At 38.0% G+C, this 17,160-nt stretch overlaps 1 protein-coding gene across 1 annotated transcript; it reads left to right on the forward strand.

The window, feature by feature from the left end:
- The first annotated feature begins 13,913 nt into the window (after positions 1 to 13,913).
- Positions 13,914 to 16,921, forward strand: LOC125877784 (pentatricopeptide repeat-containing protein At2g18940, chloroplastic). The gene has a single exon (XM_049559050.1). It carries the CDS (start codon positions 14,080 to 14,082, stop codon positions 16,606 to 16,608), a length of 2,529 nt encoding a protein of 842 aa, XP_049415007.1. The 5' UTR covers positions 13,914 to 14,079; the 3' UTR covers positions 16,609 to 16,921.
- The last annotated feature ends 239 nt before the right edge of the window (positions 16,922 to 17,160 follow it).

The raw sequence follows: 17,160 nt of genomic DNA on the forward strand, positions 1-17,160 counted from the left end.
ATAACTATTCTTTCCCACTTTCACCCAGGAATAGACATTCTCTGAATTAAACTTGTGGTCCTTTGATACTCATACTTTACCTATTGACAATTTTGACAATTTTGACATATGGATATAGACTCAGTTATAGCTTTCTTCATTCCGACCACCAATAAAGTCGCCTTAAATCTCAGTACATCTGGGTCACACCCGGATGAATTAAATATCGTGAACCATGAGCCTCTGTCAACACATTATGTATCAAGTTAGAAACCCAAGGGATACAAATCCTTCCTTAAAACTGAGCACACACATGCATCAAAAGTGGCATATTGGGCCTCTCTAGACATCACCTTGTTTTGACGCATGTTCAAATTCTCACCCTAAAATTAATTAGTCTTAATTTTCTCTATAAAACTGGGTTTAATATCAATATTGACTAACACCCCACATTTCTCTGAGATGCCCAACTACATGAACTTAGACTTTGTAGTCTGAATCTCTCTAGTCAGGGGTCTCCTAGACACCCTAAGTAAGCCAAACTGTCCATGCTATCTGTCTTCCAACTCAATGTGTCTTCCATCACATTAATCTTACCTAGATGGTACTACATGGTCACATATATTTTAACAACTTCATCCATATTCTCTATCTCAAATTTAGATCTGTTTGACTGTATACATGTTGTAAGTTGCGATGATCAGTAAAAAACCTCAAATTTGACCCCATAATGTTGCCAGATCTTTAAAGCAAACACTGCCATTGCCAACTCTAAATCACGGGTTAGGTAGTTCTTCTCATGAATCTTCAACTGCCTTGAAGCATATGTTGTGACATTCCTATCATGCACTAACACAACACTCAAACCCGAATGTAAAGCATAACAATAAACAATGAAGTCCTTACCTACCATTGACAATGTCAGGATAAGAGCAGTGGTCAAGAGATTCTTTAAACTTTGGAAGATTTTCTCCCGCTGGTTAGACCACACAAATGGTACCTCTTTCTTATAGTCAACCTTGTCAAGTGGGTAGCAACTAAAGCAAAATTCTTGACAAACCAGCGGTAGTAGCTAGTAAGACCCATAAAACTCCTAATCTCTATCACAAAACTAGTCCGAGCCCAATTCTTAACTGCCTCAATATTTTGGAGATCCATCATCACCCTTTTTTTCTGAAACCACATGCTCCAAAAAGTCAACCAAAGACAACCAAAATTCACACTTTGAAAATTTAACATTCAATTTCTGCTTTCTTAGGATACCTAGAACAATATGAAGGTGATTTGCACGCTCCTCTTTACTCTTAGAGTAGATGAAGATATCATCAATAATTATGATTACAAAAGAGTCTAGAAAAGACTTAAAAAACCCATTCATCAAGCTCGTGAAAGTTGTCGGCGTATTGGTCAACCCAAATAACATCATTAAGAACTCATAATGCTCATACCGGGTCCTAAAAGTTGTCAGGTATGTCCTCAGGCCTAATCTTTAACCAATGGTACCTTGACCTCAAGTCAATTTTAGAGAAAATAGAAGCACTCTACAACTTGTCAAATAGATCATCTCTGCGAGGCAAATGGTATTTGATATTGATGGTAACGTTATTCAATTGTCTATAATCGATGTACATCCTCATGATACCATCTTTATTCTTTACAAACAACACTGGATCACCCCAAGGAGAAGCACTATGACGAATAAAACTCTTATCAAACAGTTCTTGAAGCTGAGTTTTAAGTTCCCTCAACTCTGTCGGAGCCATGCGATAAAGAGGAATAGAGATTTGGTGAGTGCCCGGCTCCAAATCAATACAAAATTCTATATTTCTATTCGAAGGCATACTAGGAAAATTGTAGGAGATACCTCTTAAAACTCTGAAACTACATGAATGGACTCAATGGAAGGGGACTGTGCACTGGCATCCCGAATATGAGACAAATAGGCTAAACAACCTTTTCTTACTAATCTCTTCGCATGAATAAATGATATGATCTTTACTGACTTATACTTATACACCCCTGCCTACTCTAATCTTTCCCTTCTCGAGATCTCTCGAGTCACTATCTTAACATTACAATTTAGCACAATAAAGTGAGGGGACAACCAAGTCAAACCCAAGATCACATCAAAATCTACTATATCTAATATTATGAAATCCCCCAAGATTGAAATCCCACAATCATAACAGAGCACGAAAGATATACATAAGTAATAACATACATTCCAACTGGGGTAGAAACATGGATAAGAGCATCAAGAATAGTACATGTCAAGTCAAGGCTCGCAACAAACTTAACATATATATAAGAGTAGTAGAACCCAGAACAAACAACACATTAGCCATCCAATCACACACAAGAATAGTACTTGTGATCACTGTGTCTGACGCCTAAGCCTATGGTCTGCCCATAAAATCATAACACTGAGCTTTATCATCATTATAGGCAACCTCCTAACCGGTATGCACCATTCTTCTCCCTTGCATTACCATTTCCTAGGTGACCTCTCTAATTACCTCCTCGCTCACCTTGTGGATGTCCTCTACAATTATTACCTCCACCAGCTGGTACCATGGCCCTCACCTATTGTTGCGCATAGCCAACCATGTGATTGTGAGGGAATTCCCTTTTGAAGTGTCCCTGCTCACCATAATTAAAGCATCCACAGTCAATTGAGGGTCTTCTGGCTGGCAAATAAGAAATAACTTGACCACCCTGAGTTAGAGACTTTTGTAGAACCCCTAAATAACTACTCGTAGAAGAGGGCATAACTTACTAAATTAGATGGACTGAATACACATGCTACCCAGAACCCTTGGAATAAGAACTATTGTAGTTGCCCACATTCTTGGGCCTCTTAGCGCAGCTATAGACATGTTGCCCTATTCGAGAGCCATGAATTCATTCCTCTCCCTATCTCTCAAAGTAAGAGGTACATACTTCTCTAAAAACAATGCGTGGAACTGAGTCTAAGTTAATGGAGGTAATACTGATGATCGACACTTAACTTATGCTCTCCACCACAACTTGGCTTTACCCTAAAGTTGGAAAGTCATGAATTCAACCTTATATTGCTGCATAGTGCCCGGTTTATGTAACCTCTCATAATATTCCAAGATGAACTCAAAAGCATCCTCACTATATATACCATGGAACATTGGAGGCTTCAACTTTAGGATCTTAGTCAACATCTCATGTTCTGTTCCATTCATCCAGGCCCAGTAATGGACGGTAGAATGCATAAGTTCAGTACCTCATCAATCTTGGGGGCAGTGGTAGCCATAGGCTGAGTACCCTTGACCTAAATAACTTGTATAACAGAGGTGGCTCCCGTACCTTCCAACCTACTCAAGAATTCTAGCACCTGTTGAACCACCACATAATCCATAGAAGGAAGACATATACCTCTGACCTGTGCTTTTACCTCAGGTTCATCATCCTCTTCAACCTTTATCTCCACTTCTTCTTCAACATGGCGCTAGGGTGGGGTGGTGTCTTCTACCTGGGTATTTTTCCTGCCCGAGCTCCTCTCCTAGCGGGTGTTGCTTTTCCCCCGACTCTACCCCTTCCCCTGCCTTTTTCGTATTCTCATGTTATTGGCTCAGCCGCTGGAGCTACTGTCTGTGCACCATTTTGCCTCGTATTAACCATTTTCGGACAAAAGAGTGAAACAGTTAGATAACAATTTGCATGGAATTTAACTTCCTAGAACCTGAAAGTCATAGTACCAAAACTCTAAGTATCTAAAATAAGGGGCGTGCAACCCCAACCAGAAAACATAAGTTCAAAAGTCTAAAATATCCGTCTCCAAAAGAATGGCTTCAGATGTCTAGTTTCTCACCCTTGGATTCAGATGGCTAAAATATAGGGAAGAAGAAGTAGTTCACCTTTGGATTTAGATGTCTCACTTCTCACAGCTGAGGTCTCGAAGCACCCGCCTAAATATGCCCTGTACTCCACAAAGAAAAAACAAGTGCATTATTAGTACACAAACACTGTGTACTGGTAGGATCATACGACCAATTCCAAAACATGAATGTAAACAAGTAATCACAATATGTAATGCATGCCAACACATATATAACCACATCACAACATATATAGACTCATAGTCACAAGTCTGAACTTAATGAATGCATGACAGATGTTCTATGTGATCACAACACCACATATCCGATCTTCTTATGAACCCACACACAAACTGTTAGTATATCAACGCGGTACCCAAGCCAACAATTGTAGTGTTTTATACCAAACATGGTATCCGAGACAACCGTTAGTATCTTGTACCGGCGTGGTACCTGAGCCAACCATCAAACACAAACAACATTCATATACAAAAACACAAACACAATAAGTTACCAACTTGAAACCACAAGTAAATAAACAAGTTGATTGCATGAAATTATCAACATGATATCATTTCACATTAACCTCTTAGTTTTCTCCACATGTATTCCACATATGATACTACAAAGCAGTTAACATGCCTACTGTTGGAATGTATGCATCCACTAATTACGATAGGACCAGGTCCTTAACACAATTACGATGAACATAAAATAAATATTTAAAGTAAAGATGACACACACGACTTTATGTGGAAACCTCCTAGCTCAAGGGAGTAAAACCACAACCTGTCTCACATAAGTTTCAAACTGCTTTTACTAAACTTCACAAGCCAAAGTAAAACACAATTTACAACACACACGAGATTAACCTCATAATCTTTATTCTGAGTAATACACTATCACTCAATGAGCCAAATCAATGCCTGCATTGCTTGCTATACTAACCCAACTGATTGATATAGACTTTGAAGTAAGACATGAAGTTACTCTCAACTAAGTTCTTACAATAATTCACCCAAGGTTGAAACGTTTCTATCACAAGCGAAACGAATCCTACAAAATAAGCACAAATACAAGCAATCAACATAACAACTGGTTTAGGAAGTAATTAAGCAATCTATAAGGTCCATTGCTGTTTTTGAAGCTTGAATATCTCTCTTTGTATGAATGAATAATTTTTTGTTTGTCATGTTGAATTTATCAACCATAAAGAGTTATTAACCGATGTACAAACAACCTCGTCTATTCTGATTGGTGTGGTACACTGACGACCTCACCAACCTCTAACACGACAGCTTGCCAGCTGTATAACATATGGTCCTGGACGAACATATTCTGCAGAGGACCGAGTACTTGCATTTGTGAGGAGATCATCAAAATATCTGGGAGCATTAAAACTTATCACATACGTTATATAATATGGAAACTAATCAAGCCTTGAAAACTCTAAAGAATCAAGCTTTCCCCTTTTGTAATGTCTTGGCTTGTTTTTATTCTAAAACAATAATAAAATATAAGTAATCAATGAAAAATGGCCTAATTAAACCCGTAATATTACTTAATCCTAACCCTAGGCCTATTACATGATCATTTTACCCAAACTAAGGATTTTTCCACTGTTAATTCAAGTCAAAACCATCCATCATGAGTAACACCCTACATTCTAAGGATCAATTAAGAGAGTAATTCATTTACTTTTATCAAAGAAAATGAAGGGAAATAGGTGAAAAACACCCTTAGTCACCTCTATAGTTTCCAAAATGAGATAGCCAAATGATGATCGATTTGGGGACTTTTTTGCACAAAAAACCCAACTTACCCGACTATAGCAGCCTAACCCGCTATAGCAGCCCCACCGTAGCAGAATCACTCACTATATTGGAAGTTAATTTCCATTTCATAGAAGTGTGACATCTGCTATAGCGGGTTGCATAGAGGCACTAGCTTGAAAATCCCTCCCAAGGCTCCCATTTTGCAACACACCTTTGAATCTTGATGTTCTATCCTAACCCCTTCACATCAAGTTAAATATCAGGAGTTTTACTCACCTGATACATTTTGGTTACACCCGGATAAATCGAATACCACAAATCATGAGACTTTGTCAACACCTTCTGGATCAAGTCATCAATTTGAGGAACACAAATCAACCCTCTGAAACTAAGCACTCCACTTGCATCCAATGTAGCATTTGAAGTCTCGCAGACACTACATTGTGGGTTGACCTCAATACTGGCCAACACTTCACCCTTTTCTAAAATCCCAAGTGCATGAACTTAGATTCTAGAGTGTAAATCTCTCCAGCTAAGAGTTGCTTGGACACCCCCAAGCTAGCCATACTGCCCATTCTAACTGTCTTCCAGCTCAATGAATCTGCCACACATTGGCCTTGCATGGATGGTATTGAATGGTTACATGACTTACATCATAGTCTTTCAACAACTCTAACCTCCTTCTCTGCTTGGATTTAGATACACAGTTGTAAACAACGATGATCTGTGAACACTTCACACTTATTATCATAAAGATAATGTCACTAGATCTTTAGTGCAAACACTAGTGCTACAAACTTTAAAGCGTGGTTTGGGTAGTTTATCTCATAAACCTTCAATTGCCTTGAATCATATGCAATAACATTCATGTCCTGCATCAACACAACACTCAAACCCGAATGTGAAGCATCACTAAACACAATAAAGTCCTTACCTTCCACCAACGTTGATAGGATCAAAGTTGTACTCAAAATTGTCTTGAGCCTTTAGAAGCTCTCTTCACACTATTCAGATGTGTAGATATAGAGGCAAAGTTCTTGACAAATCGGCGATAGTAGATAGAAAGACCTACAAAGTTTCTAACCTCTGTCACAAAACTAGGTCAGACCTAATTCTTGACTACCTCAATCTTTTGGGGATATACCATCACCCCTTATTTCAAAACCACACCCCTCAAGATAGCCACCAAAGTTAGCCAAAATCCACACATTGACAAATTAACATACAAATTATATTTCCCCAAGATACCCAGAACAATATGAAAGTGCTATGAATGTTCCTTATTACTTTTAGAATAAATTAAAATATCATCTATAAGCACGATCACAAAGGAATCCATGTAAGGCTTTAAGACCTCACTCATCAAGCTCATAACGGTTGTTAGTGTATTAGTAAATCCAAGGGACATTACCAAAAACTCATTAGGCTTATATTGAGTTCTCGAAGTTGACGTAGGTATGTCCTCAGGTATGATATTTAATAGATGGTACCATGACGTCAAATCAATTTTCGAGAACACTAAAGCACCCTACGACTGGACAAATAGATCATTTATGTGAGGTAAATGATACTTATTTCGTATAGTAATCTTATTCAACTACTGGTAGTCTACGCACATCTTCAAGCTACCATCTTTTTTCTTTACAAACAACACCGGATCACCCCAAGAAGATGCACTAGGATGAACAAACCATTTATCTAAAAGCTCTTGAAGTTGAGCCTTGACTTCTCTCAGCTCTGCTAGAGCCATTCTGTAAGGATATATAGAGATTGAACGAGTGCCCAACTTCAAATCTATGCAAAAATCAATATCTCTATTCGGAGGCATGCCCAACACATCTGTATGGAATTCCTCTAGAAATTTTGGAACTATGAAAATTGACTTAATGGAAGGGGTATCTACACTAACATCCCGAAGATGAGTTAAGTAGGCTAAATAACCCATCCCTACCAACCTCCTTGCACAAATATATGATATTATCTTTATTGGCTTAGGCCTGTACACACCTTCACACTCTAGTTTATCTCTTCTCGGGATATCTAGAGTTACTATCTTAGAATTATAGTTCAAAACATCATGATAATGAGACATACAAGTCATATCTAATATCACATCAAAGTCTAACATATCCAAAATGACAAAATCTACCAGTTTGTAGACCAATAAACATCTCAAAGCAAGAGTGGTACACATGAGTTACTACTACAGACTCCCCAACCAGGGTAGCAACATAGATAGGGGCATCAAAGATATCAAAAGTCAAGTCAAGTACTAAAACAAATCTAATAGGTACATATGAATAAGTAAAGCGCAGATCAAACAAGACAGAAGTCATCTGGTCACAGACAAGAATAATACCTTTTATCACGACGTCTGATGCCTCGACCTCTAGCCTGCCTGGAAAGGCGTAATAGTGAGCTTTATTATTAGTCTGGGAAACCCCTATACCTATTTTTGTCGCTCCTCTCCCAAAATTACCATTTCGTCTGCCCCCATGTCCTCCCTGATTATTGCCTCACCTATTCTATGGACGTCCTCTGCCATTACCACATATACATGCTAGAAATATAGCTCTAGTATGCGGTTGCGCTGGTTTACTTGCTAGGGGATGGGGACATTCTTTCATAAAGTGACCCATTTCACCACAAATAAAACATCTTTGGTTAAGTAAAGGCTTATTTGTTGATGAATTAGAATTTCCTTTGCCACCCTGAGTCGGAGAATATTGTGTGACCCATGAATAACCACTTGTAGAAGCCGGTAGGGTGGACTAAATCGGGAGAGTTTATTACACCTGCTTACCAGGACCCTTGGAATAGGAACCATTGTAGTTGCCCACATTCTTAGTTCTATTAGACAAAGCCTTGGATTGCCCAACCTGCTTGAATCCTTCCAACTTCTTCACATAGTCGGTCACCTCATTGAAATGTTTTCCTCCTGAAGTCAAGTGCATTGACAACACCTGTAGCTCAGAACTGAGTCCATTAACAAATAGATGAATTTTCTTCTCTTCAATGCTTACGAGCTGAGTGGTGAAATAAGACAAGGGATTGAACTTAGCCTCATATATTGCTACCAACATGCTTCCTTATTTGAGAGCCATAAACCCATCCTTCTTATGACCTCTCTGGGTACATATTCTACAAAAACAGAGCATGGAATTGAGTCTAAGTCAATAGAGGGAGAATTGATAAACGACACTCCACATAAGCCCTCCACCACTGCTTGGCATCATCTTGTAACGAAAAGGTAACAAATTCTACCATATGTTGATGTACAAAACCCAATTTGTGTGGCCTTTCATAGTAGTTTAGAATGAACTCAAATGCATTCTCACTATTTGTACCGTTAAACAATGGAGGCTTCAGTTTCAAGAACTTAGTCAAAAACTCATTCTTAGTATCATTCATAACAAGACTCAACTTCGGATGAAAGAAAGCCTATGTACCTGAAGCTTAATCCATTCTGGGCTGTATTAGCAACAAGATGGGTACTTGGGACTTAAATAATCGGTATAATAGGAGTGGCTCTAGTACTCTCCAATCCACTCAGAAAAGCCATCACTTGTTGAATGAGCTCGAAAGTCATAAGGTGAAATCTTGCACCCCCAATATGTGCTTCCACTTATGGCTAAACATCCTTATCAATCTCAACCTCTTCCCCAACATGATCTTGGGGTGAAGGAGGGGTCGCCGTTCTTGGCCCATTCGTAGCCCGAGCTCCACCCCTAGAAGGTGTTGCCCTCATTATGATCCTTCCCTACCTCTGCCTCTACCTCTGACCGCCGATTCCAACGTCGAAACTAGAACTCTCACTCTGTTGCGTCTAGTATCTACCATCTTCAGAAAGAATAATGAAGGAGGTTAGATACAAAATTGGATCACCAGATAATAATTGGAATCAAGTTATAGCACGAAGAAAGAAGAAAAAAGAAAGAAAAAAAGATTTTTTCTAAAGTCTCATAGCCACCTGAAGAAAAGTACATATGTCTCCACACCGTTTCACAAGACTCTACTAGACCTATTTTGATACGACGAGATCAACAAACTTAGAACTTTGATACCAACTTTGTCACGGCCCAGACCTGTCATGAGTGATACCCACACTAACTTCTGGTGGGAGAATCAAATATATACTAACACACCAATAATTAACTCCCCCAGCCTAACAATTTAGACAAACAAATTAGTTTTTAATGTCTTAAGAAACTTTGATAAAAAATAATTAAGTCATAACACGAATGCGGAAATAACCACCCCGAGAAACTAAAAGTCGTAATACCAAAACATCTATTCTTAGTTTAGATTATGAGGATGAAACCCCAAAACCCAATGACTAAAAAGAGTGTAAGTCCAGAAAATGGACTAGAAAAGAGAGACAAATCCATGACAACCTAGACAAGTGTGCTCACCCTTGGATTCAAATAGCGCTAGGATCATAATTGAGGTTTTGAAGCCGCCGTCTAAATATGACTTGTACTCAACAAAGAAAGAGCAGGTGCAGTATCAGTACACAACCACATTATACTGGTAGGATCATCGGCTAGTTCCAAATATATGAGAAATGAACAAGCAACAACAACTTAGTGAAATAGATAATATACAATTACAACACAAGTACAACATAGCCCTGACTCTTAGTCCTTGCCCTGAGCCATTATGCATAATAAACATAGACAATAACAACACAATAAGCTAGTCCAATTATCTCATGGAACCCACACACAAACTATTAGTGTACCAGCTTGGTAGCCGATCCACTAGTTAGTATGTACCGACGTAGTGCCCGATCCACTCAGAAATATATACCGGTGTAGTACCCGATCCACTCAGAAATATGTACTAGCGTGGTACCCGATCAACTCTAAAATATGTATCGGCGTTGTACCCGATCCACTCATCAAACACACATCACAATCACTATGAATAGTAATCACACTTGTAGTCCAAGTAAACACAATCATCACATGCAATTGACAACTTTTATCATTTCAATTCATGTTTTTCCCCTTTTCCCTATTCATACATCTTGCATGCAGTACTAACAAAGCAGTTACCGAGCACATATAACATAAACGGGAAACCAACAACCATCAACTACCTCAAATCAAGCCTTGAAAACTCTAAAGAACTTGAGATTTCCCTTTGTTACGAAGTTCTGCTTCTTCTTGGTCTAAAACAATAATAAACGAACACAATCAATGAATAATAACCTAACAATACCTAGATTTTAACAAAATCCCTAAAACCCCAAGTCATTTACATGATCATCCCACCCAAACCAGGGTTTTATACAATCAATTCAAGTAACCCCCCCCCCCCTCAAGGTAACCACCATTGATTCCAAGGTCCAAAAATAGAATTACTAGAGTAGGGGAGTAATTAATGTACCTTTATCAAAGAACTTTATGGAAATACTACAAAAAATGCTCTAGGTAGCCCTTCCATTCCCCAAACCGAGTTCATAGAAATAAGAGCAGTTTTGGGAACATAAATTCGCGACTTACCCTACTCTAGCGGCTCCATAATAGCGGGTTCACTCACTATAGAGAGAATTAATTTCCCCCATTATAGTGGTGTGACACCCGCTAGAGCGCATTTTACGGGACTTGAAATTCTCCCCAAAAGTCTCCACTTTGCAATACACCTTTGGACCTTGACATTTTCAACTAACCTCTTCACACCGAGTCCAACATCGAGAGTTCTACTTATCCGAATTCACTTATGAAAAGCCCCATGAATTCCTTAATGTCTTAGATAATAGAAAACCCAATTCAAGATTAATCATTCCATCCAATCCATTCTCATATTGCTTTAGACCGCACCTTGATCAGATTTCATTTGAGACTAGCCTAGCCTAAAGTATTCAAGTCACTATTACAATAGTAAGATTCTCACTAAGGATAACCTTCCTGTCCTTACAAAGGTCTCTATCGCCATTCCTCAAGAATAAGTAATTTATTTGAGTTTTAGCCACCGCAATAAGGAAGCTAACCAAGTTATTTTCCTTGTTCGATAAGTATGCGTTAGTTATCACCAACTCAAAAACTTTAGCAAAATCTAAGAGTGAGGTTCCACCTTTCTTTCTATCCATGAAACCAAACCCTTCATGCACATCGTTAAAGTCACTATGGGTTGCCCCAATGTGGCAATTGAAATCTCTACCAATGAATATCTTCTCGCTGTGCGGTATAACCCTCACCACTTCTTTCAAATCCTCCTAAAAGTGATTCTTGATCTCCTCATCCAATTCCATATGTGGAACATAAGCACTAATAATGTTCAAAGTAAGTCCTCTAATAATTAGCTTAATCATCGTCAATCTGTCATTAATCCTATAAACTTCACCATTTGACCCCTAAGGTCCTCATGTACTAAAATGCTTACTCCATTCTTATCTCTTGAGTACCACATTTAAACCCTTCCACATCCCGGGCCTTAGTACCTATCCATTTACACATTTTTTGGATGGTTGTTACTTGTTGTGTTGTGTTGTATTGTTAGTTTGAATACAATATTTTGATTGTTACTTAGATTCTATTGGATCGTATCGTTTAATCCATCGTTGGGTAACAAAGAGAAGACCCATTTTATGTAACAACCGATATGGTGTGATCACATCGTTACCTTAATATTTTCTTCTCATTTTGTCCTTATTTATTATTTTATAATTATATTTCATCATTTACCTTACCTTTTCATAGTAGCTCTACCCCGTACTCTACTCTTTCCATAGATTTATCATTCAAATTATGGATGTGTGACATTATATAATGACGGAGAACAATACAATCTATCCAAACACTATATTCATTAAACAATATAATACAATACAATACAATACGACACAATACAATATGATATGATACATTATGAAACAATACGTAACAACCATCCAAACAAAGTGTTAGTCTACTGGACACACACTATATTAATTTTTCTCTTTTAAAGAATCTTCACTAGATTTATGGACTTCCCCTAAAAAAACCCTATATTCCAAAATCGTACTCTCAACTTAGGGAATCTTCCCCTCACCCTTGACATGTGACATGACCTTAATCTATCATCATTCGTCACCCAAAAAAGTGTAATATACAAAGACAATTACTAAGGAGTACTAAATAAAATGTATAATCAAAAGGCAAGAACCCACACTAGACCGTAAATCCAAAGAACAAAAGAAGAGAACCACAACACACATGATACTACAGGAGAAGAATGGAATCATAGGAAGTGTCAAATAAAAAATAGCAAACAATGAAAGCAATGCAATTGAAGCCTAGAAACTACAACAAAATTTGACAAAATTGTGCAATACTCAAACCCTATGAGAAAATACAAGTTTAGGAGTAGAAATCACCAATGCCTGAACATTTTTCATGATAAAAATCCAATCTCAACTTATCAAAATTACTCCAATCTCTTCGGATCATTCCTATAATTCATGGTCAATTTTGAAAGTCTCGAAATAAATTCCTGATCTCTAGAACTAAAAATGAATCTTTGAGTCGTCACATTTTTATGTTTAAACAAGACTAAAGCTCCCAAAATGTTCAAAATCCATATGAAACTCTTGGAAATTAAATAAATAATTGTGGACAAGTTCAAAATCATCATATAAACTTGTTGGAACTTCCCGACCATGAATTCGAGTTCGTTTGGTCAACTATTTGTTGAGAGTAACTCCTTACTTTAAATTCAAGTAGAATGTAACTTGAATATTCGAAACTCATCAAAAATCTTCCTACACACAAATCAAATATACAAGTCGATTTTAAAACACGTTACAAACCTGTTGGAGTCATCCTAGTACCGATACGAGGTCGTTTTGACCGAAATTTGACTATTGTCAAACTTATTCTTTAACTTAACTAAAACTCGATCCAAGGGTTCAAATCATACACGATCCCCTCGGCACCCTATCCAAATCATCCATCGAAATAAAAAATCAGCTTTAGATCTAACAAAACTATTAGAAATTCCATTTCGAGCTCATCTTTCTCAAATGCTGACTTTGGTTAAACTTATCAACTTTCTAACCTTTCAAACTGAAGAACTCTTTCAAAATCTGTCCAAACACCTCGGTACCCGCCACCCATTCCTGCAAATCACAAATACCACACTGAAGCTACGAAAAGAGATAAAACAGAAAAACACGCAAAAATTACAACACGATTATGAGAATCGAGTTTTCATTTATTTTTTAGTTGTTAGTTGTTACCATGAGTAGATTTCCTTCTGTCTTTTTTTTCACCATGAACTTAAATCCATGTAATTTAGGTTTGGAAATCGTTTCAAGTGATATTGGACAAATAAAAAAGGGAGAAGAACTCCATATAGCTTTGAAATGAGTGTGTGGGTGTGGTAGAATCCGCTATCCCTCGATATAGCTTGCCTTTCTTTTCTCTCATCATTCTATCTATCATCAAAAATGCCGAATTGAGAGTCTTGTGCCACTCCTAGTATTATCTTCAGCCATGGAAGGTTCTCTCTTCCCAAATAGGCCAATCTTGCCAATCCAATCAACAAAACCAACACCTTTACCACCAACCCAGCGCCTCAAATTGTATCCCACCACCACCACTTCCCCTCTCCCACCTCTCAAACAACAGCAACAACAAACCCCTTCTTCTTCTACTTCTACTTCTTTCCCTCTTGATTCTCTTCTACAACATCTCCTTCATGTTTCATCTTCAAATCCTCCAAGAACTGTTAAATCTTCAAGAATTAGCAATACCCATTTGTCTTCTCTTCCTGTTTCTCTGGAAAATGATGACACCCTTTTTGGGAATACGAGGGTTACTGTTCCCAAAATGGAATCTTTTGATGACGGGTCACTTGAATTTCTCCCTCTTAACTGTAAGTTACTGATTGATTCAATTCTTGAACGCCCTCTTTCTCATTTGACTGAATTCTTTGATTCTGTGAAATTTGAGTTGCTTGAAGTTGATTTGATGAGTCTTTTGAAAGGCTTAGATGTTATAGGCAAATGGGATAGAGCTATTTTGTTGTTTGAATGGGTTGTTTTGAACATTCATGTTGAAAATGAAAAGCTAGATAGTCAAGTTATTGAATTCATGGTGAAGGTTTTGGGTAGGGAATCACAGCATTTGGTGACGTCAAAACTGTTTGATGTTATTCCATTTGAAGATTACTCACTTGATGTTCGAGCCTGGACAACTGTTCTACATGCTTATTCTCGGATTGGCAAGTATGACAAGGCAATTGCATTGTTTGAATATGTGAAAGAGAAGGGTTTATCTGCCACCTTGGTAACTTATAATGTTATGTTAGATGTTTATGGTAAAAAGGGTAGGTCTTGGAACAATATTTTACTGCTTTTAGATGAAATGACAAGTAACGGGCTTGAATTTGACGAGTTCACTTGTAGCACGGTTATAGCTGCTTGTGGGAGGGAAGGGTTGTTGGAGGAAGCAAAAGAGTTTTTTGATGGATTGAAGAGAAAGGGTTATGTTCCGGGAACAGTTACTTACAATTCTTTACTCCAAGTCTTTGGTAAGGCTGGAATTTACTCGGAGGCATTGCGTGTTCTGAAAGAAATGGAGGAGAATAACTGCCCTCCTGATTCGGTGACCTATAATGAGCTTGTGGCAGCTTATGTGAGGGCGGGCTTCCTTGAAGAAGGAGCAGCACTTATAGACACAATGACACACAAGGGTGTAATGCCGAATGCTATCACTTATACAACAGTGATAGATGCCTATGGTAAGGCAGGGAAGGAGGACAAAGCCTTGAGCTTTTTCAAGCAAATGAAACAAGCAGGGTGTGTTCCTAATGTCTGTACATATAACGCAATCATTGGGATGCTGGGAAAGAAATCTCGAGTAGAAGAGATGATGGACATGATCTCTGATATGAAATTAAATGGATGTGCCCCAAACCGTATTACTTGGAACACAATGCTTGCAATGTGTGGTAATAGGGGAATGCAAAAATATGTAAATCACGTTTTCCATGAGATGAAAAGCTGTGGTTTTGAGCCTGATAGAGACACATTTAATACTTTGATTCGTGCTTATGGAAGGTGTGATTCTGATTTTAATGCTGCAAAGATGTATGATGAGATGATCCAAGCAGGATTCACTCCGTGTGTCACAACATACAATGCGCTTCTTAATGCCCTTGCTCGTCGAGGTGATTGGAGAGCAGCTGAATCTGTTTTCTCAGACATGAAAAGTAAAGGGTTTAAGCCCAGTGAAACTACTTACTCTTTGATGCTCCACTGCTATTCAAAGGGAGGGAACGTGAGAGGTGTGGAGAGAATCGCAAAGGAAATTTATGATGGTCATATTTTTCCTAGTTGGATGCTTTTGAGAACCCTCATTCTTGCAAATTTCAAGTGTAGATCTCTCATGGGTATGGAGAGAGCATTTCAGGAATTACAGAAAAATGGATACAGGCCAGATTTGGTCATATTTAACTCCATGCTTTCCATATTTGCACGGAACAAGCTATATGACCGTGCTCACGAGGTGCTGCATTTAATTAGGGAGAATGGTCTGCAGCCAGATCTTGTTACATATAATAGTTTAATGGACATGTATGCTAGAGCCGGTGAATGTTGGAAAGCTGAGGAAATCCTTAATCGACTGCAGAAGAATGGAGGAAATCCAGACCTTGTATCATATAACACTGTCATCAAAGCGTTCTGCAGACAAGGTCGTATGGAGGAGGCCATACGAATTTTCTCCCAGATGACAGAAAAAGGAATCCGACCTTGCATTGTTACATATAATACATTTATCGCTGGATTTGCAGCTCGAGGAATGTTCTCTGAGGTAAATGAATTGATCAGTTATATGATCCAGCACGAGTGCAGACCAAATGAGCTAACATACAAGACTATTGTTGATGGTTATTGTAAAGCAAAAAGATACCAAGATGCAATGGATTTTGTGTTGAATATTAAAGAAAAAGATAACACCTTTGATGAGGAATCTTTGCAACGATTTACTTCTCGAGTTAGGGAAAATATGGAATCATGACTTAGTAATTCCATGGGATGCCCACTCTTTGATAAATTGACGTCCAAGTTGACTGGGAGAGAGAGAGAGAGAGAGGAAGTTCCTCCACTTGTTATTTTGCTTCTATAAAATTGTAGATTCCATTCACATCATTAGTTTTAACTTGCTTTATAGAGACTCCACACTGCGCGATGAACAAAAGAACAACATTTTGACTGTTCCTTAATCGGACCGGCTTTGTGTATCTGAGTTACTGCACTACACCAAGTTCTTAGTACTTTTGGATTTTGTAAGAAATAAGTTTATAAATTCAGAAAATGAATGTTACAGGTTTTTGTATCAATAGTAGTTTGATATGATATATAAGTTTCATTTTATTGCTCATGATAGAGTTACTTTGATATGCTTTGTCACATTCTCTCTTCATTCAAATTTTTGGGCTCAAATTTGCTTATTACTACCGCTATAGTAATTAGTATGTATTATTTTTGCATTTTTCTAGGAGATATGCTTGATCGAAATTGACCCTTGTATGAACTTACACAAAAATTTAATCCTTAGAAAAGCTCTTTA

Source organism: Solanum stenotomum, chromosome 9, assembly GCF_019186545.1.
Source record: "Solanum stenotomum isolate F172 chromosome 9, ASM1918654v1, whole genome shotgun sequence".
Lineage (NCBI taxonomy): Eukaryota > Viridiplantae > Streptophyta > Magnoliopsida > Solanales > Solanaceae > Solanum > Solanum stenotomum.